The 23,224-nt window shown below is 38.0% G+C and overlaps 1 protein-coding gene across 1 annotated transcript in view; it reads left to right on the forward strand.

The window, feature by feature from the left end:
- Positions 1-21,865, forward strand: part of pdgfc (platelet derived growth factor c) — a 46,158-nt gene extending 24,293 nt beyond the window's left edge. Inside the window, exons 2-6 of the mRNA XM_008421061.3 lie at positions 8,883-9,075; positions 12,537-12,717; positions 19,289-19,496; positions 19,723-19,940; positions 20,834-21,865. Coding sequence (XP_008419283.1) covers positions 8,883-9,075; positions 12,537-12,717; positions 19,289-19,496; positions 19,723-19,940; positions 20,834-20,947 — 914 coding nt within the window. The 3' untranslated portion in view covers positions 20,948-21,865. The remainder of the gene's footprint in view (positions 1-8,882; positions 9,076-12,536; positions 12,718-19,288; positions 19,497-19,722; positions 19,941-20,833) is intronic.
- Positions 21,866-23,224: the final 1,359 nt, after the last annotated feature.

The following is a 23,224-nucleotide window of genomic DNA, read 5'->3' on the forward strand; positions in this document are numbered from 1 at the left end:
AATGATGCCAACTTTAGCCCTATTTGCAGGGGATGGGCATTATGTAGGGACGCCGTGTGATAAATAAATTACTCCAGCATGTCATCAGATGTTATGGTCATCTTCCAGATATGATGTGGATGTGCTGTTTTGAGTTGACTCAAAGAGTGACTTGAGTTTATGTTAAATCTACTTTTCTGGCTGCAGGCTGTAGCTCAGTGCACTAGGCAGCTGTATAACAGAAGAAAATGATTCTTACCAAACAGTGCAATGCATGATGTGAGCCACCATTTGCATCCTTCTCTTCAGCTTTTTCTTTTTGATGCTGTATGTTACAAGTCGATGGGGTTTTGCTGGACTGGGAACCTCCCATTCTTTGCCCAAAAGCAAATAAAAGTAAGCCCAGGAAAGCAAAAATGGCCCAGTTAAGTTTCGGATTCTGCCCATTTCTGTCCAAGTCACAGAGATGCCTATTCTTATTGGATTGGTTTCATCACAGGACATCGGAGTTCAGCAATATATAGTAGGTCGTTTGCGTGGAAAGTCTCTGTAGTTATTGCAAATAGCATGTGGTCCCTACGAAAAACTAATTTTGTCTTCTTTACCTTTATAAACTAAATAAACAGATTTTTTTGCCTGATATTCTCTAGAAGCTGAGTTAAACGCTCAGACTTACATTTTGAGAGGGTCAACACAAATAGACGGCTGCAGTTGAGAGTGACACTTAATCTTACATTTCCTGGATGCCAAACACAACTGTGGGCACTAATTAGAGACTGAACAGAATCACTGAGGGGTGAGGAGGCATTGTAATATGAGGAGAGGTCTTATGTGTGTTTCTGTCTCTGTGCAGGATGGACCCAAAGCCTGGGGTGTTAAAAAAATGAAACTTCAGCATAGCTTTGGTGTCTGAGCTTTTCACACATCACATGTGCACACACACTTCTGTGTCTTTCCTATCATTAGCAGCCTGCAGCTGTGGCTTTGGAAAACCTTATCGCAATTTGTAATCGCCTCTGCACTAACACTTTGTACATTTCATTTCGGAAATGTTTCATAGTTGTTGCTGCAGTTGTATCCGTTATGGCTCGAGGGCTTCTTGCTCTTTCCACCTGACTGTAAACATTGGCTGTTTTCAGTTCACTGGAAACTGAAGTATTTTCTTATCTAGAAACTGTGTGATCTTTGAGTTATGTAAAAAAAAATTCTGAGATTTATAAAGTGAATGTGCTTCTTGATGCAGAAAATGGTTGTCTCAACAATATAGTAAGCACACAAACATGCATTATGGATTGTTCTGAAGAACATTAATCTGATTTTTGTTCTGCAGACAGAGTTACGGACATGGGGTGTATCAGGTTGGGTCATCTGATATGATGGACAGATGTCTGATGTGACCTCTGCAGCAGGTGTTGACAGATGTTTCTCATCTTCTCATGGTTGAAGTTGACCCTTCGGTTAGACCATGGAGACCTCGGACCAGATGACTCTTTCAGCCCCTCCCCCAACAATGTCTCATGCCTCCAGTGGGTTTAGGGTTACTATCATGGTTTTCCTGAAAGTTGTGCATCAGGGAAATGAAGGATTAATACTTTGGAGGTCTAAAATGGCATTTAGACACGTGAGTGTGTCTGAGTTATCCTGTGATGAGCTGAATGATGTCAGTTCCTTCACCTCTGAGTAGGTGATGAACTTGGATTAATAAAGTGTTTTATTTTTATGATACTGCAAGAAACAAACACAAAAGCTTAATTTAATCACGTAGGCAGAGTTGACTTTTAAAACTATGCCATAAGAGGTCTTAGTTGCATATTGAAGATGATCGGAGTATTGGGAGATTTTTAGATTTACAATTTTAAACATTAGGGGGAATCCTTCAGAAATCTTTTTTTTTTTTTTTTTGGATAATACTACCAAAGAAAACTTCAAGTTTCAGTATATTTTTCCTGTCTTTATCAAGCCGTTCTCACTTTCATAAGCTCACCTTTTTTACATGATTTTTGTCAAGACAAACTTTATTTTTTAATGTAAAATCTGCCTTAAAAAATCTAAATATTTAGGTTCTTTCTCAGTACCTCAGCTGTGGTATCTCTCCTCTGATTAGTTCATCTATTAAAACTGTCATAAATAAATGATTCAAACAAGAACCTGTTTGGTACAGTTCTTGGCTGTTCTAGATTTCTGATGGCATCTTGGCTTTTTATGCTACCTTGCACATAATTTTCTTCATTTATTTAATATTTACTCTGTTCTAATCCAATTTGTTTTACCCACATCATCTGTGGACTAATTTGCTTAATTTGTTTTTGTGTGTGTGTGTTAATTATTTGGCTTGCTGTATACATTTCATGTCAGTGTTCACATTAGACACATTAGAAACATTTAAACCAAAAGGCTGATGTGTTTAATACTTATTTTGCCGGCTTTGTAATCACAGTAATACCTAAAGGCCATGTCTTCAGCGTGGTGTTGAGTGTTAAAGTGGGTATTGCTTGGGAATATAAAACTAACCATGACATTAGATCTTTTGAAAAATGTCACTACAATTGACCTGTTTAGTATGAGGTCAGGATATGTTCATGAAATGTATCCCAACATTAAATCGGCTCCAACTATTACAGGTTTATCTCGAAGTCCGTCTCCATGGTAACGATAATGGGGCAGAGTCGCGCAAAAATAAATGACAGAACTTCTAGTTTTCCAGTTTTTGTTATTAACTGGAATGTCTGCATGGCTAAATGTGTGCAGGGCCTTCTGCTTCCTGAGATGTTACACCTCTATGGGGTTATTTTATTTGTGAGTCTTGGGAGCCGTGGTAAACCTTCAGTGTCTCACTGATGAGATTTATTCTCACTGATTTCTATTTCTAATATTGAAAACTGACATACCTTTAAACCAAATCAAAAGAAAGGGATGTTGAACCTTTACTGAACCTCTATAACAGTGATGGAGCTCTATACTAAATCAGACAATTCTTTAATATAGAAAATGAACATACATATTTTTATTTTTGTATCACGTTCAGAGCAGAATCTGTGCAGCGTTTTAGACTGAAATATGAAGAACATCATCAGTTATTGTTCTGATGACGTCTAATTTCTCCCCAGACGTGAAGCATCTTGAGGATCTGTTGCTTTACTCCCTCTTCTTCAAACAACAATTCATTACATTCTTTTGTTTTTGTTTTCCATTATTGGCAACATCACCCAGCATTTGTGTTCCCAAACTCTCCTTCTTTGGTCAAACATGCAGCGCCATATGCTCAGCAGATCAAAGAGCAACTGAAAGGCTCCCATGCAGCCAAATTATTTTTTAATGGTATAGAATTCCTCTGGTGTGTTTCAGCTCCCTTCCTTGCCTGACCTACTGTAAACCTAAAAGCAATAAATATCCTAAGCATGGTTGGGAATTTACTGCACCTGCAGTATCCACTGCATGGTCTTAATAAGCTGCAGATGGCGGGGCACTTGAATGAAGGCCCAAATACACACTCTTAAGAGAAGGAAATTCTTTGTTAGGTACAGTTTCATCACCTGAGCAAAGCTCTTTCAGCCATAAACCGCTCAGAGTTTCCCATTCAGTTTGATGAGGGAGTAAGAGGCTGAAATTAAAAGCAATTTGGATTTGGTGTCACACTGACCTGGTTGTCAATTACGGAACAGGAAATAGCTGTCAGAAGCACTTATGTTTGATCCATGAGGCTGGTGGGAAAACATGGTGTATAGATGGGCAAATATTAACCTTGTAATGTGCAAAATCAATTTTAAAGACTTGCTAATAATAACAATGCTAATTAGTGGATCCTCGTATTTCGATCATTCAGAAATGGATTCTAATATTTTCTTTATTGCGTTCTTCAGTGCTGGATAAACCATAAAACTGTGAATCAATGTTGTCAGCCACAGTGACTGCATGAAACACAGAATTTCCTGAGTCTAATGAGTGCCACTCGGAAAGGTTGTTATTTCTCCCTTGAGTTGTTTAGGAGCTGTCTGGACAAAGAGGTCAGTATCAGTTAATCTTTGCTTAAAGCTATTTGAACATTTATTAAAGTTCAGGTATGCAGGAAAGCAAATCACTGTGTTTGGGTCAGACCTGTGAGTCTGCATGAGCATGCGTGATTGTGGGGCACCAATCTGTGGCTCTCTGCATACACATCCCTGTTTAGTTTTGGCAGGGGAAAGGTTAATGTTTAACAGCATGGTTGGTTCAGCCACTAACGTGTGAACAAAGCACAATGGCTGCACTGTATAGGCTCGTATTTATTCAGAGTCACTTCCTCCCTCAATAGTCGGCTCGACTTTCCTGACAGGGGAAGAAAGTAGGTCAAGGAAAAGTCATGTTTGAGGTAATTCACTCGAGGGGACTGCTTCTGTGATCATTAGATGACACTGGTTAACCCTAGGAGTGAGGTCATATTCAAGGCAACGTTACACCCAGAATCCTTCCTGACTGGTAGCATGTCAGACGTACAGAATAAATCAAACGGAGGCGATCAGTGAGAACAGCTTGAAAAGAAAGACATGATTAATGCTTACAAGAAATCAGAGGTTTATTTCAACCTCCAGCTTTAATCAGTGTTTGTTTTCCGCTGCTCTGCTCGGATGAAGGTCACTTTTAAGAACTTTCTGCTTTGATGCAGGTGAACAAAAGATGAGAAATCTGTTGGAAGATATTCTTGAGATTTGTGCTCAGTGACCTACGCCAAAGACGAAGCTAGTGTAACTATTTGTGTTAAGCTTGTGGGGATTATGCTGCGTACTAACAGAACTTTTGGATTAGGCATTGTTTCATCCATAAAGCAGTCTGGAATGTCTATTCATTGAGACACAGTGCATTTTTTCCCTCTTCGACGGTGTCCTCAGTGTTTCACTTCAAGGCGCTTTTAGAATCTTATAAAACAGACATTCTGGTCAGCATTTATCTTTTTGCCAAATAAGGAATAATGTCCTGCATGTTTTCAGAATGATAGAATGATGCAAGGAATTCCCACCTCCTTTTTATTCATACCATCTGTCTCTGGAGTCACACATTAAAGAATCATATACTTTTCACATTATTCATGGGGAGATTGTTTGCTAGAGCCAACAGTAATGGAGATGTAATTAAAAACATGTCACTGTGATGGAGGGCCAAGCTTTAATCACATGAAAGCTATCGGCTTCTTTTCTCCTTAGCCAGCAAAGCGTGTAAAAACTGTCCATCAAATTTTTTATGTTGAAAGTTTATGCACCACAATCAAACAATATATATTGTAACAGAATGCTTTTAACATCGTTGCATCAATAAATACATTAAACAGCATAAAAATTGCAGCACTTTTGAAAGACAAAGTGAGATAAAAAGAATAAAGCTATTGGATATCTATTTTGTAGCCTTGAGGTAAGCTTGTTCTTCTGCACAAAATGGTAGCGTGTATTTGGTGAGACCTTTTGTACTACAGGCCAAACTCCTCACGCAGTTATGAAAGAGCCTGTTCATTGAGAAGTCATGCCCGGGCTTTGTTTTTCTTTGCATCTGGCACATTCAGCCTGTTCCCTCCTGGATCATCACCAAACCCAAATGAAAACATCAAAGATATACTTTCAATAAAGAAGAATTGGTTCATTTTGCAGGAATCATTTTCTTCATGCCTCAGCTATCCCACTTTTTTTTTTTTTTTTAGAAAATGTCAGGAGAAATTCCAAGTGGGGATCAAAAAGAGCTTCATCATTTCAGTCAAAGTCACTGTATGAAATTTAGTTATAAGAATATTTGTTTTACTCTTAAAATAAAGCCTGAAATAATATAAAAAATACTTCATATTTACTTTTAATTACCCATATCTCTATAATCCCTTCACTGAATGTTGATTTCTTCTTTACCGACTGTAACAGGTTAATGCAGGTCTTTGGGGATTTCTTCATAAATTAAGATATTGTCCACAGAATGCTGCAACGCTTCAGTTTCAGAGCTTTGAATGTTGCTGACTTGACAAAGCATTAGTTTATCTTTTAGTTTTTATTTTTGAGGCATACCAAGTCAAGTTGTTAAACAGTTACAGTTTCAAAACCATCATGATTCTCTACAAAGTCTGTTTACTGATTCACAGAGACCGCCTGAGTGACCGCAGTGTCTCACCAGTAATCTTCTCATATGCTGCTGTGGAGATGATGTTCAAGTGTACAACTCATGTAGGCATCAAAACACACATTTTTAGACTGTGTAAAATGTTGGATGGTTCTTTTTTCCCAACTAAATGAAGACAAATCTGAAATTCTTCTTAATGCTCCAGAAAAACATAATGTAACTCTTGGTCCTTCAGCTTCTTTTGCTAAATCTTCCATTAGGAGGACATTTTGACTGGTTTAAATTTATCTGGTCATAAGTTTTTATCAGTTGTGAAAAATTGCTGAACTACGTAATATCTGACAATACAAGATTGAAATTGTTATCTATGCACTGGTTTCTTCAATATTGGATTTCTGTAATTTATTTTTCACCTGCTGAAGCTTTACTGGATCATCTGCAGGTTACAGAATGTCTTAGACGTCTGTGAGACATTTTCTCACATCACACCAATACTCACGTTGTCATGTTAATGCTTGGAGAAGACCCAACTAACCCACTGTACCATAATGTGTGGTTAATTGAACTAAAGACTATTTGATCATTTGTGAGAGTTTATAGAATGTGTATTCTATAGGTTGGATTGGACTTTCAGCTTCTGGTGATCAGGTTATCCCTGAGTGTGAAAAATCTCAACCAGTTGCAAAGTCTTGATGCCATATGTCCTAAACTACTCTTACAAAATCAATGCAAATGCCAACTAATCTGATCATATTGCATAAAGACCACCTGTCTTGGAGTCGCTCGCCTCGGCATGCTGAATATCCAGAGCAGCTCAAACTGACCCACGTTTCATTTGCACTAATATTTTTTAACCAACTGGAGACATTATTAGACTCTTAAGGCTTTGAACTTTCACCTCCAGATCAAAATGTATTAAAAAAGTAAGAAGCCTGCTTCATGCCATACACCATTCATCCCAGAATCAAGGTGGATCAGAAACTTGTCAGAAACATGACTGGACTTGATGTTCCACAAAATGTATTTCATTTCATTGCATCAAGACCCTCTTAGACACTTTCTTAGATTTGTTAACATAAGGAGCAAGATGAGAAACGGGGTGATAACAGATATGTTTCAGAAGAATCCTCTTTTTCTCTTATGACTAAAAGAATATGTAAGGTGATGAAAGGCCTGTAGAGAGGCTAATAGAAAATGAATGATCAGAGAAACATATATTTAATTCGCTGTATGTTCAGTGTTTGTCCATTTATATTGATGACATTTGATTGAACATTTCTTATTCTCTGTGCCTTTGCCATCTGGGAGAAGATGTGATGCAGAGAGAGGCTCTAGAGTTGGTCTCTTTAGGAGGACTGTTTAATCAGTGAATGACTGATCTTTCTACTTTAGATTAGGACTAGAACAACACAGACAAGAGCTCAACTGAACAAAACAAAAAGATCTTTTAATACAAACTCAGACATTACTGTCATATTTTCTTGATGGATCTACAAATAATAGCAATCACACTTGATCTGTTTTCCTGATGAAGTTTAAGTTTTCATTTTTCTCATAACTGTTTCAAGTTGTTTAAACTAAAAGCGTAAATTGTTAGGAAAACTAAAAACGTTTAAATTTCTATTGTGCTTTGAATTATCCAACAAAATGGTGCTGCATATAAAATGTTTGGAAAGCTTAACCTGAATGTGTTTTTTATTCTCTTACAAGTAACAACATCAAGTTCATATTAAATTAAAGACAGCCTGGTGTCAATATGCATCGTGAGCACAGGGGAAAAGGTTAGTCATCCATTTATTATGTGTCAAATGTCCAGGAGCAAAGTCCCCTCGCTTGAGCCCATTAACCTCCTCCTGGTTCTCCTGATCATCACATGTATTAGACTCCTGGGCGAATACAGAGCGCTCATTAGAGACACACAACACATTCATCTTAACAGGGACCTGTCATACATGAAGCAAGTAAACAACTTGTTAATAAAAGCAGAAATCAGTGAGAAAATTGGCTTTTTTTAAGCTAAATTGTTTGAGGGATGTAGATTTTTACAGCAGTAGAAAATCTAAATAAAGTTATTCAAAGGAAAATTTAACATTGCTTTACTGACCAGATTTTTCTCATATGATAACTTTAATGACATTATTATTAGAACTTGATCAATTATTGTTGTTCATATTAATTTCACCAGAGTTTTTGGACAAATCTATAATCATTTTTTTAGTGCAGTTGTTTCAGATGGAAACATCCTTTCATCTGTCTGAATCCCTGACAGACTGAGTGATTAAAAGCCCACAGCAGATAAAGTATATGTAAATTAAATGTAGCAGACTATGCTACATTTAATTTACTAAGTAGCCAAGAAATTTGCTAATAATGTCTGTCTAAAGACAAACATACCTGTAAGCCACCAATAATTTCATGGTGCCTGTGCTTGCATAGTTTAATATGAGAAACACATATTTTAGTTAACGTTCTGGGTTGAGAAACATATGAACCTGTTTGAGTTAGAATCAAATATGCTAATTAAAAAATACATTATTTAGGGAGTCACAATCAATAGCAGGTGAGGCATAAAATAGAAATAAATGAAAATGTTACTTTTTAAAGCAAACAATCAGAAAAGTACTGCTTGCATATTTTGGTAGATTGTATTTACTCTGTCACTTATAGTCCTAAAATACACTGAAGTTTGACTTTATAAAGGTTTAAGGGATGTGAATACTTTACAGGCAGCATGCATGATGGTAGCAGAGGTTCCTGTTAAATGATCTGACCTGTCAGTCAAACCAGATTCTGTTAAAACCCAACATAAGTCAAATATTTGCTTTCCATTTCAGGAGTTCAGGAGTCCGTTCAGGAAAAAGTCTTAACTGTGTCTGGAGAGGGAATGATCCACAGCCCAGACTTCCCACACACGTATCCCAGGGATACCATGCTGGTCTGGAGGCTGGTGGCGGCCGACAACAGGAGGATCCAGCTCACATTTGATGAGAACTTTGGTCTGGAGGATCCTGAAGATGGAATATGCAAGTAAGACAATAAAGACATCTTATCTGCATGCTGTGATATTTAAAAGGGTCCCTGAACTTTACATCAGATAATCCATCCAATGATGTTGCTTCTGAGTTCAAACTTTAATCTTTACCATCACTTTTTAAGAAAAGCACATTAATAAATGTTGCCATGCTTAACATAAAAGACAACATTGCACATCTGTTGGTCAGCGACCATCACATAGAGGCTTTCCGCAGAGGCATGTCAGATGCATGTTGGTTGGTGGAAAAAAGACAAGCATGTCCCATCTGGATTGTTGTCCATCTTTAAAGATTTAAAGTCGGTGTGTGGCCATTTGTGAAATTGCCTTTGGCCTGCCGCATCGGGCCTTGAACATCAAAAACTCCCACAGCAGAGTGATTTGTTTTGCCCAAAACACCACGATGACGTTGATCAGACCATCATATTTCACATGATGAGGTCGATAGTTTCAGCTGCGTACTAAATAGATTCAATGACACGCCCCGCCCTCTGAATGGAAACATATAAACACAAATACACAACAACATACCACAATAAATCATCCGTTTTATTGACTTTCAGTTATTGGTGGGCTTCACCTCTGTTGTCATTCAGTTTAAATGGACTTCCTAATTCCTAATGATCGATTTTATTTGGTGTGCATAATACTCAGCGCCAGGATGTCTGTGAATCACTGGTTGGAGAAGTGGAGACCAGTTAGGGAGAGGTGGAGAAGACAGGAGGATGAGAGCGCCGTTGAAATACCTGGAGAGCCCTCTAATGGATGATAAATGGAACTACTGCTTCCCCCAGAGCCTTAAAAGTTGTCAGGTCCTGTAATAAAGCAATTCACCAATGTGAAACAAATACTATGACGCTTTAAAAAAGCATGTCCTCAAAATATAGCCGATTAGAGGAGATGTTTTTTTGTTCCGGTTCTGGTCTTGATCCAGAATCTTGTTAAAACTGTGCTGTGTGTTTTCACTGTGGACTCAGACTTTAGCTCAACGTCACTTTGCATTTTTATGTGTTTATTTGCTGCTGACTGAAGGAACCCACACAGCTCTATATCCACACACCTGTGTATTTCTGAGTCTCTGTTTACACAAGACATCAGCCGTCAAAACCCTGAGAGTGAAAGTTGCTCCATGATTCAGACTGCAGACTAACAGCTTTTGTGCTGTCCCTTCTTTACCAGCCTGAACATGTCATAGATTTTGGAGACCATCGTAAGAGACAATAGTAGGATCCTTTTCCAGGTCCAGGGAAGTCAGCACCTCACTATCAGCTGGAGCAGTTTTCACCTTCATCCCCCTCAACCCAACAGGTTTCTGACAGATCTCAGGATGCAGACTCCTGGCAGCGTTGGCAGATGGAATGGATGTACATTTACAAACATGTATAACGTTCTTTTTCTTCCTTTTTTTACATTTTTTCCCCTTAAACACTTTTCATTTCTACCCCACACTCATACATACTCATAAACATATCATCCTGGCCGTTTCTTCTTTTATATCTGTGTTTAAAAATTCATTCACAATTTTTTCCCCCTCAGACATTCCCAACATGACTGTCAGTGAAAAAAAAAAAAACTAACACAAAGCTATTGATGCCAGGCATTTACCTCCGTGTCACCGCTCTGTGATTCAAATAAACAAGCGTGCCGTGTCCTATGCAGTGATCCACAGCAATGACAGGGGCTAAAGCAAACAAGCAGTGGGAGACGTGTTCAGCTCCGGTTGCAAGCCTGGAGCAAGATCTCTGAGTTAAGATGTGAGAGAGGGGCTGTATAGTTGAGATGCTCATCTGCTATTCTGTTTGTCTGTGGCGAGATGAAAAGCATTCTTACCAAATCCACTGGAGGAGAGGCATATTGAAGAGGGATTGCTCTCGCTGCTGGTTGGCATGGCAGCAGAGTCGTGCTTGGCAGCTCCCAGACATGACTGTTTTCAGAAATGCATTTGTGCCCTCTGTCTTCAGTCTGAAAAGAGAGGACTAAAAAAAATGTGTTTGTTCTGCTAATATGCGTCATTGCCGTGGCGGATATTTTGTCTATTAATAATTGACAAGGTGAAAACAGTGTAGGAAAAAGCTTTTTGAATATTAAGTACAGTTTACTGCACACTGCTGTGTGCATAAAGCATAGTTTCATTTCAAATTTCAATTTAAAAGACTTTTCAGTTCTCAATAGTTTATGGAGTTTGGTATATACAGTTTGTCAGTGCACTGGTTAATTTGAGGAATCACTGTTTGACATGGTGAGTCTGAACACATGGCGATGTGTAATGATCAGGCAATTCTGCATAATTGATAAGCCATCTGTCAGAACCGTGGATTTGTCAGAGTGGCAAGTTTTAGAAAAAAGCTTTCCTTCAGGAGCATCTCACAATGTAGAAAACAGAAAATGGTATAAATTGAAGGATTTCAGATGGAGTGAAAATGTATGTATTTTTACAAAGGATCATTTGCAACATGACTTTTTCTGACAGTTTTGTTTGTTCAGACAACAGCTTGCAGTTTATGCAAATCCCCAACTAAAAAAGTGGGAATTAAAACATTCAACTTCAGAGAAAACTCAGTTAACGCTTTGCTCATGTCAGAACAAGCTGCCTGGTAAAAATTCATTTTGAACTGAGGCGTCAACCTGCTGGAAAAATAAACAATGTCCCTGAAATCTAAATATCCAAATTGGCAGCAGCAAATGAGAGGTTAGCGTCTCTGTTGATGCAAATGGCAAAGTGATTAGGAGTCAGAAGCGGCTGAAGTGGAGGCAGTGCAACCTCCACACGCGTATAAATAATAAAATGCTGAACTCCTGAACTGCAGTTTACAAGAACTGGAGACACTCAGTGTTAGCACTAACACAACAAAAGAAACTCGACTGGGGCTAAGAGCTTCTGCACTTTATAATGTTTAATGGATTTATGGGTTTTACAGGTTGGTCAGTGGAGAGAAATCTCTGTAAAAAAACAAGGTGACAAAGTTTTGCAGAGCAACCCAGGAAATCATGCTTTCCTGGGTTGCTCTAGAATTTTTGAATGCCATCGTTTGGCAAAAGTCTTTTTTATTGATGCTACCCAAAAATAGCAAAAGAGTCAATGCTTTCCAGGAGCCTGGAGGATATTTTACAGAGCCTTTCTCAAAGTTACCAGATACTTTCTGCAACTTTGTTGAAATTTATCCAAAATAAAAATAATGATATTTTTGGGGACTTTATTAGGTACTTTAAAACTTACCATGTACTTTCCTGGAACCTTCCTGAACATTTCTAGACAGTTTTAACTTCATATGTGCTGCCACAGAACTTAAAATGTTACTTTTCAGAACACGCCAGTCTATTTCCAGAACTTTTCTAGAACTTTCCTGGAACATTTCTGGAACTTTGATGGAACTGATTTGTTACATTTCCTGAACTTATTGGGTATTGACAAGAACAGTATTATGACTTTCTACAATTTTCTGCCCCACTCTCCTAGGTATGACTTTGTGGAAATAGAGGATCCCACTGAGAAGACAATCCTGGGTCGTTGGTGTGGGTCACAATCTGTACCAACAAGTCAAAAATCCACAGGCAGCCAAGTTATTGTTCGCTTCACATCAGATGAATACTTTCCCTCTGAGCCGGGATTCTGCCTCCACTACTCTCTACTTCCTGTGGTAGGTAAAATACCACCTAACAGGAGTTGAGGAATGATCATTGTGGATACCTAAACCGCTTTATGCCCAGCCGGGGAATTCATCTGACAATGAGCGAAATCACTCTGTGTATGCACAATGAAAAATCATCTGCTTGGTAAACCCCACATAGTGCCTTGATTTGCAATAATCTATTTCTGACTCTCTGGTCCCAAGCTTTTATGTATCATTGGGGAGAAATTGTGTTTAAGTTATGTTGGAATGTAGCAACATCTGGTACATGTACTTTCATTTATTACAGCTGTAAAGATTACCAGACTCCACAGCACTGCACATACATTTACAGAAGCACAGTTAAATAAATGAAACAATGCCAACATGTGCTGCAAGGCAATTAGTGATATCAATTTACCTGACAATTGGCTTTTAGATGCTAGACCCTGAAATTACCTGTATGACTAACACACTGTGAAGTTTGTGTTGTTTCGGTATACTGCATAGTTTTGAAAGCAGTCATGCCTAACAACAACTTTATCTAGGATTTCTTTTGACAAACCAGATTCTGATGTAAGTCAGACTCTTGGGGGAATTTATTCAGCAGACTAAAATAAAAGGTATTGGGTGTTATACACTTTAATCATAAGTAATTTTACTGGAGAGAAATTACATGTGCATTTTACATTTTACACTGTAATTTCACAAAGAATGTAAAAATGTTTAAATAAAATGAAACAAAAGGAGAAAACATTAGACACAATTTGAACATTTTGCATTTATTTTTTTTCCTCTGCACTGCAGACCACACACATCGATGCTCCAGGTTCTTTTATCCCGGTTTAAACCCAGAGATAAACTTAAGAGACAACGGCCACGTTTCAGCCTGTTCTGCTCTGTTTACCTGCTTTAAGTAAATAAAGTTATGCTGTAATCCCTACTGGTTGAATCGAGCATAAGCAGATATGGTTACTGGTAGTGCATCCTAATACTTGTGTAACTTTCATTCTGCTTCTTATGCTTTCTTTTATTGTCACCTCAGCAGTCTTTCTACATTAAATCCCACATCAAGATTTATGACATGAACATGAACTAAGAAGGAATTTGTGGATATTATAAAAAGATACAGAGGTCATGGTGTACTTCACACTGATAAAAGTGCAGGGCATTGAAACTTTCAGCAGAAAAAGATAAAAGCCTGCACTGTTGAGGATTTAGTAACAGACTATCTTTCAATCGAACTTGCCTGTTTGTTGGGTCAAAAGTTTGAACACTTGAGAATTAATCCATAAATGTTCTTCTCACTGCTTTCAAGCTCTACAGAAAGTCGATGTATTAATCAAAATAAGTTATTCATGATTGTGGATTTTTGTGGCAGAATTATGATCTACAAAGACAACACCTGCAACACAGCTATTGCAGGTGCAACTCAAATCTCCCAGTAATATCAGAACATTAATCAAACTCATCCAGAGTCGCACAAGGAACTGCTGGGATGAAAACTCATTTACTCAGCATGTGGAAGGATTTTGGTGGTAACACAGCAGAAAAGTCTGAACTCTTTTCTGATTCCTTCAGTGAATCAATAACCACTTAGTGGCACTTAATGACTGTGAACAGAGCAATAAACTTTCAGCCCAAGATGGTCAAGCAAATGATTAAATATGCAAAAAGAATCAAAGCTGTAAATGTAGGATGTGAGCATGTATTCTGTCATCAGATTAATTATTCTTTTCTTCTTCCATCCACTTGAGCAGCAAGATAGTTTGAACTTGGATGCAGTTGAGTTTTCCTCCACGCAAACGGTCCTAAACATGCATCAGAGCTGGTTTTAGAATAGATAAAACAGACAAATATTCAGCTCTTCTATTCACTCAACCCCCCTGAAAATGTGTTGAGTATGGTTAAAGGTTGTATAGATATAAACCTGAGTGGATTGGAGAATATTCCCACTAAATTCCACCTTAAGGTTTGTAAAATCAGCTGTTTTATGGTCTTTTATACCAAAACAGAATGGTTCAAAGCAATTAAAAGCAAAACTGAATGAAACATCCATGTTTTTAAACTTTTAACATTTTGGACCTGATGCTTTACAAAACCTGCTTACTTTCTTCATGCTTAGATCCACGTAAAACTTATTCATCAAAATGATTCACCAAAATCTTCAACAACAAAAATAAACAGCTTGACTGCAGCTACACGGACAATTTCAAATGATTTATCTCATTACAAAAATGGCATTAAAATTGTGAATAGCTCCGTCATTGTAGACAAAGTTTTTCTTTCATAGTCAAACTGTTAAAGGTGCAGGAAACCATTTGGGAGAAAAGGAAAGCTTTGGGCTTCAAATGCTCAGTTTGTCTCCCCTTTGAACCCGAGTCCGACAGAGGAGGAGCTCGCCGAACAGCAGCGCTCTGTGTTTCCTCTGTGGTCAACCAGCAGCTACTGGAACCTCATGCCATGCAGAGGCCAGCTCTGTAGTTTATATTTAAACAAGCAATGATTCCACCCTACCACTTCCATGGAATGAGAAGAGGGGAAAAAAATAAAACCCAGTCTGTAATCCACAGGAAGAGATTTTAAGAAGAAAAAGAAACAGTCGAGGCAAAAAGGTTGTTAAAACACGGAGGAGAAGGGGCCTGTTGAATGGAGCGTGACGGGCGCTGAGTGGTGGGCGTTGTGGGTTCAGGGAGCAAACAAAACATACATCATTGTCTTGGGGTGCTGAGGTCTCCATCCAGAACTGAGCGGCGCTGATCCGCTGGCCCAAACATCACTCAGCTGGCTTGTTTTTTAAAGGATAAAAAGGAGTTGTACGCAGTTGAGACGGAACAAACTCATGTTTGTTTAAATAGTGGCGCATGCTGCACAGAGCTCATAAGATCTATACTCGAGTAAAAAAAAACAAACACAGAAGCTTTTGAAAAAGCTGAAGTAAATCTTGGTTAAAAATCAATGCAGGAGTCTTCTTTGCCATGATTAAACTAAGGTCTGTTTTTACACTGACCTTAATTACAGTTAATTATGTGTAGTGAATGGAAGTAAAATACTTTTTAGTGCACAGAAAACCTTGATGCTTACTCAAAGTTTCCTTGTGCAAGGAAGTGGTTTGCAGCTGCATGTGAAAGAAGAATATATTGTTTTCAAGAGCTCTCCCAGGATGCTATTTCAGAATCGTCATCTCAACATGGTCAGTTGAACCTGTCATTTTAGCTACCAGGAATACGATAATGTGCTTTCGCGTGAGAAGAACACCGAGTGTGGAAGACCGCTTGGAAACGGGCCTGTTCTGTGGGGTCAGGGGGCAAACTTTTCCACTTTCATAAAAGAAAACGTTCAACTTTTTACAACCAACACACACATACTAAACCACACAAATATCCCTGATGTCACTCTTTAAGGCTTTTTAGTTTCTATTTATTACACTGGCAGATTATGAATTGAAATTATTATTTTTTAAAGGAGCCTTGAGAAAACATTTGTTGTGAAATGGGCCTATCAAATTCAATTAGTAATATAATATACCTGATTGATTAGTCCAAGAAGCTTTTTATATCTAAAGTGTCAACTTTTGACCAAATTAAGCAAACATGTTTTTCCATTGATTTTTTTTTCTGTTTTTCATTTGACCTTTGACACCCTGAGCTGACTGCTGGGCCAGTGGGTCCGTGTACATCTGTCATGTCTGCTTGTAAAGTCAAATCAGCTTGCTGTTCTTGAATCTGCTCCAAGCCAAAGTTAAAGGTTATTTCACTCATCTTACTTCAGTCTCTACTGTTTATCTCGTGTTGCTTTTTGTCTTGATTTTAATTTTCTATTGTTCCCATTGATGCACACTGACTGATTTTAAAGGTCATAACTGAAAATGAGGCGTTTCAAATTGATCAAATGTGTCTTACTCACATGTTTTTAAAGGATCTCTCTCTGGAGCTAATCCTGAAGCACGCTGTGGTCGCATCATTGGCTCACAAGCTGTAAATGACCTTCACCCTTCCTTACTTGTTACTACTTGTCATATCATATCAGAATTTCTTTTCCCAGAAGATGGAAAAATACAAATACGATTTTAGCATAAATACAGTTTATAGTGCTAAATTCTGATCCAGTGTTTGCTTTAATAAGTCTTTGTTAATCTCTAAAAGCTCCTGCAGCTGTCAGCATTACAGAGTCTTAAAGACACCTCTGACTGAACACACTGGGGTTTTTTATTTTATTCCTAGATTGACTCAAGTATTAGTTCGTAATTGTCATATTGAATAGAGATAAATCCACAAATATCTGCACTTTTTTTAATTTTAAACTTGCACATCTCCATGCAGCAATTCTTCATTACTAATTTAGCTGAATAAATTATTTAGGCACCATATTGGTTCCCAGAAATGTCTTTTTTTTGTCCTTTCCTTTCCAAAAGCTTTTAGGCACAGCTGCAAGAAGAGTCTTAAATACTTGTGACAATGTTTCCTTTCACATGTCAGCCAGATAAGAGAAAAGAAGCCAGCGACTTGACATTTTGCCTGAACAGGACTGAAATCAGTCTCTTCTGTTGTGGGAGGACCAAAAAGCCAAGTTATCAATCTTTTGTGTGAGAGCGTTGCAGCCAGGAGAACTGAGAGCTGGAAACAAATAACACTGTCACCCATTCAGAGGCACAACAACAAGCTGCTATGCAAAGTGGGCAGAGGAGGTGAAAGAGATGTAATGACGTTTGACAGCTTAATAAAAGTCTGTCGTTATTTCATATTGCTTTCCTGTCTTCGGAGGATACAGTATTTTGAATATAGTCACAACTATATGCATCTACTAGAAATATTCTGAATGTAAATTGTGAAATAAATATTTAATATTCAATAATCAGATAATTAATATTCAATAATTCAATCATCTTTTTCTGTATATATATTTTTCCCAAGTAAAACTTTTCCATTAACAATACTAATTATTTGTCCAGGTTTTACCCATATCTGACTTCCACTAATATAAAATGGTAAATTTTCAAACAGATTTAATTCTTATGTTTGCTAAACCTAATTAATAGAATGAAGTTTGTTTATTCATTTCTGAGGATTAGAAGTTCAGAGCCTTTTTACTGCTTATGCAATTAGATAATTTCAATAATGTTCAGGTTAATATAGTGCCTAACAGTTTAACTGTCATTTAAATCGGCACCTTACTGTGGATTTTTCACAGCAAACATATTTTTTCTATTTGAAGATTATTTCATTCTCCCATTTTCTCTTACATATCCAAAACATAAAGTTTCTACATGTCAGAGAAAACTCTTCAGATCTCGACCTCGTGTATTAATTCAAAGGCAAACAGACGACTACAAATCAGAGATCCATCCATCCATTTTCTTTCACCCTTGTCCCTCAGTGGGGTCGGGAGGGTTGCTGGTGCCCATCTCCAGCTAACGTTCTGGGCGAGAGGCGGGGTCACCCTGGACAGGTCGCCAATCTGTCGCAGGGCAACACAGAGACACACAACCATGCACACACACACTCACACCTAGGGGCAATTTGGAGAGGCCAATTAACCTGACAGTCATGTTTTTGGACTGTGGGAGGAAACCGGAGTACCCGGAGAAAACCCACGCATGCACAGGGAGAGCATGCATTCTCCCTGTGCATGAAACAGAGAGCTGGAAACAGTTATTTGTTTCCAGCTCTCAGTTTCTCCATGCAGAAAGACCGGGGCTGGGAATTGAACCCAGAACCTTCGTGCTGCAAGGCAACAGCTCTACCAACTGCGCCACTGTGCAACCCCACAAATCAGAGATTTATGTTTACATTTTCTCTGCTTTTCACTTGAAGTTCTGATTACTTGCATCTAATGTGAAGCAACAACATTTAGGATTTGTGGACAAATTCCTTCAGATCTCTAACATGTTTGAGTAGAGTATAAAAAATCCTTCACAACACATTCTTTTGCATTCTCACTTCTGCATCAATAACCTTTCTGAGTTCAATAAGCAGAAAGTTTATTACTCATGGACTGACGACGATGTCACTGACACAAAAGATCAGAACATCTCCATAAAACATATAAAATATCTTCACTTTTTATGTTATGGAGCTACTTACTCAGTTTTGCTAACATAAACTGAGTAAATTGCAGCATAAGTTCACTTCAAAATACAGCATTACTTGCTTTTCTCTGACTTCATGAAAAGAAAATTAAATCTAAATTATAAAACATTTTCAGATTTGTATAAAGCAAGAAACAGCCATTTGTGTTGATGTCATAGAACAGCGACGAGCAGAACCCAAATGCAGGCCGGTGAAAATCAAGTTTCACTTAAAAAAAGTGATTTAAAAGCTTAAAGAAACGGAGGACTATTAAAACATAACACACAGAAGTAACACAAGGAAAAAATAACAGAATATTCTGACCAGGATCAAATAAAAGGAACTGATGAGCAATTGACAAATACTAAAATATCAAAATTTGAAATGCTTTTCACATTTTTATCAATTATTACATGAAAGGATAATCAGATTTTGTAGACAACTTATAGAAGGCGAGGTCAGATTGTTAAAGATTGTCGCTGAATCATCATGAATATGGAGTAGATTGATTTATGTGATTATTGCTTGTGCAGAGTGCATCGGAGCCAGAGGCTACCACGCAGCCCCCTCCGTCCCTGCAGGGTGTTGAGGAGCTGCTGGAGGCGGTGGCGGTGCTCAGCACAGTGGAGGACGTCATGAAGTATCTGGAACCGGAGCGATGGCAGCTGGATATGGAGGAGCTGTACAAACCCACGTGGCACGTGTTGGGGAAGTCGTTCATCCTCAACAGGAAGGCCAGAGGTAGAGCACTTCATCTTCTAGATTTCAATTTCTGCTCCAGAAACATGTTTAAGACCCTGCTAAAATAAAACTAAATAAATACGTGAAAAGAACAAAAACTAAAACAGGAACTGAATCTAAGCTCTGTAAACTTCACCTTAAGTTTCCACTTAGTTAACATTGAAACTCGGATAAATATTTTGCACTGAGGTTTTTCTGCAACAACTTCTTCTGTGTCTTTGAGAAGGAGCTGATCTCAATCTGCAGAGGGAGGAAGTTCGGCTGTACAGCTGCACGCCACGTAACTACTCAGTGTCTTTGCGAGAGGAGCTGAAAAGGACAGATGTCATTTTTTGGCCCAGCTGCCTCCTTGTAAAGCGATGCGGTGGAAACTGTGCCTGCTGCTCTCATCGCTGTGCTGACTGCCAGTGCGTGCCAACAAGGGCCACAAAGAAATACCATGAGGTAATCACCACTTCACAGATTAAACTTTAAAATTTATCCACCTTTTTTTTAAATTTGTTAACCAAAAAGGAACGTATGGGATGGTTCACACACTGTAGCAGAATTACAACATAAAAAACTGTTAAAGAAAAACTTTTTCTATGCTTGAAACATCACAACATCAACTCAGAAATGATATAAATATTTAATTTCTTAAGTGTTTAATGTGAAATCACAATGTCCTAAAAGAAATATTGGCACCCTGGTAAACATACATAAAAAGTGTTGTTTTATTGACTACATTTTTTAATGTTTAATATTGATGGAAGTATGTGAACATGTTAACTTGTAACCTCTGACCTCCTGACTCATGAGGGTAGAAATATGATCTGATACATGACCGTCTTTTATCCTTCCTTCTTATGAATGAGCCCAAGAAATGTTCTTTTTTTCTCCATTCAGCTGAGTTAAACAGTTTTCTAATTTAATTTTATTGATTTGTGCTTTTATTACATTTTTCTACTAACCAACCATGACATGTCAAAGCTGCATACAAGAAACTCTTCAAATTAATGTTATTGATCATTTTATCATGTGCCAACTTATTCAACTAATTTTTTCATTTTCAATTCATGTTTTTAATTGCAATCAACTAAAGCACCTCTGATCAATAATCAAATCTAAGTCTGGAATCTTTTTATACTCTTTTTTAGTACAGTAAGAAAAACCAAAATAAAGGAATGGAATTTATTTATCCACCATTGTTTTTCTCTGAAATAATTTGTATTTTATTCACTCCAGATTGTTTAGAAATTATTTATGTACATGTTTTCAAGTAGATAAAAAAAAGAAATGTGCTTTAGTGAAGTTTTCTGCACCGATCAGCTCATGCACTGTGTGCGTCTTCTCAACAGGTTCTTCTGTTGAGACATCGGGGCGGAGGGAGAAGCCTGCAGAAGTCCATGACGGATGTGGCCTTGGAGCACCATGAAGAGTGTTCCTGTGTCTGTAAAGACGACCAGGACTGACCTCAGATCTGCCAACAGCAGCACCACAACATCAGGCGTGAACTCTGCAGCCGTTCTGAATCTCATCCACTTCCGTTGGGAAGCTAACAAGATTCTTCTTTCATACTCTTTCACTAATTGGATGAAGCAGAACAGACTGGAATCTAATAAATCGTCGGTATGGATGTGAACATTGGGGAATACAAATAGTGTGTTCTGAGTGTATTTTAGAGGAAAGGAAAATCACTGGAGCAAATGTGGACTATTACCAAACAGCTCCAGAGATGGAGATAACTCAGAGATGCTGTCTACTCATCCGGAAAAAGTTTTCATTCATTGTGGACTGTTACATTTAAGGGAGCGTCTTCTTTAAGTGCCTCTGTAAGTGAGCTGCCTCCAGCTGCTTAACTCCCACAGTTTCATGTTTTCCACCATCGAGCCAAAGAGAAGCGCTTTGTGTCTGGCTATTTTCCTTTACCATCTTTGAGCTTCGCTACAGATTTGTCAGTGGAAAAATGCAGTGGCATGCAATCACATTATGTGTAAATATTTTGTTTTGTTTTGTTTTTTATACCAAAGATTTTCAAGGAGGGATTGTTGTGGATTTCCAACCAGTTGGACATTGTCTAGAAACGTCTCTGTGATCCATATCAGCGATATCAACTCTGCTTGCTTGAGGAATATGTTGCATTTTGTTGTTTTTGCAGAATGATTGTTCATAATAAATATTTATTTCTAATGAAAGGGAATTTAGTTATAATGTGCCTTGTTTGCTACATTTTTGCTGTACAGTAGAATTAGTTTTCATTTTGTATTTTTAGTCATTTTTACTTTGAAATTTCATTGAGGTTGTTTTTTTTTTAACACCAAAGTTATTTAACTGTTTGTGTATTTTCTAATACTGAGCTTAAAGAATAAAATTTTCAATTTCTGCTTGAATTTGAACTTCTTGTGGCTCCTCTAAGTTAAACTTTAACAGACAGACAGGAGTCTGGTTTGTGCTGGAGGTCGTTGGTGTACGGAGTGAAAAGGAACGGTGAGAGTACGGAGCCCTGCGGCGCTCCTGCTGCTGATCACCTGCTTACACACACAGGACCTCTGCCTCACAAACTGAAGTCTCTGTCAGGTACTCGCTGATCCAAGCAATTGTTGAGGCCTCTGCTTGTGTTTTCTTGAGTTTAGCAGAAAAAAATCTTTAGTAATATATCATTTAGTAAATTTGGGATCATGATTTCCAACACAAAGGTCAATGATTTAAGAAGAAAATAAATGATTTCCAAAGTTTAACACCAGTAAAAGAAAATTTAGGATTTTATGAATGAAAGGGTTTGAGTTTAGTTCTATGCTTTGTAAAGCATTTTTTAGAGACAGTGTATTCTATTGTGTAAATAAGTTTAAAACTTCTGTGTTTTCTGAACCCCTGAAAAAAACTGTTTGTTTTCACATTCTTTTAAAAACTAAAAGCTTCACTCTGAGTGTTGCTGCAGAGTTTTGTCATCAGAGTTTTATCAGTTTTACAATTATGGCTTTACAAAGATGATTCGAATTAAAAACAGTCAAAGAATGAATCATTCGAATACTTAAAAACATGTATGGAAAATCAGATTACATTTTTGCCCATTTACAATCATGATTCTAAATGTTCTGCATGTGTTGATTCGACCAGTCTGTTGCTAAAGTGCTTTATTACACCCACAGAAGCGTTGTTCCTTTTTCTTTGGCCATCAGGTCACCCAGGAGGAGGTACTCATTTGTCCATCTCACACATTGCTGTCCTGGCCAATTATTCTCATATAATGTCCACCTTGGCAGGCATGTGAGGTGAGGCCAGATGCTACTGCATAAGCCCGCCGGCTCCCACTGTGGCTTTTCGGGCATTAAACAGGCAGCCTTTCCTTGGCTGTAGCAGTGTTACTTTGCAAAGGAAACCTCACTGCATTGGCGCAGGATGTGACACGTTGTGGTCAGTTGGTTTGGCTCTAAACTGTGTTTGTGGATTTATAAGTGTGTGAGGAAGTTTGTAGCTATAATCCAACAGTTGACACTTCCAGGCTTCCTCTGTCTTTGCTTCCCTGTTGCGGACCAATCAGCTGCAGGCTAGAATACACACACATGCTCCATGTTTCTGAGCATTTTTCATTTTAGACTTGCTGCAAGGATGAAAATACTTTGCTTTGGAGCGTGCAGACATTAAAATGGGTACATTGAATCAATTAATGGTATTATAAACACCACATAACAAGAAGTTTTGCAAAAAGCCTTGAACTTGCTCTGTCCAAAGGCTGACAGACATTCTTC

This window comes from Poecilia reticulata, chromosome 10 (genome assembly GCF_904066995.2).
Source record: "Poecilia reticulata chromosome 10, P_reticulata-male-v2, whole genome shotgun sequence".
NCBI classification, from domain to species: Eukaryota; Metazoa; Chordata; class Actinopteri; order Cyprinodontiformes; family Poeciliidae; genus Poecilia; species Poecilia reticulata.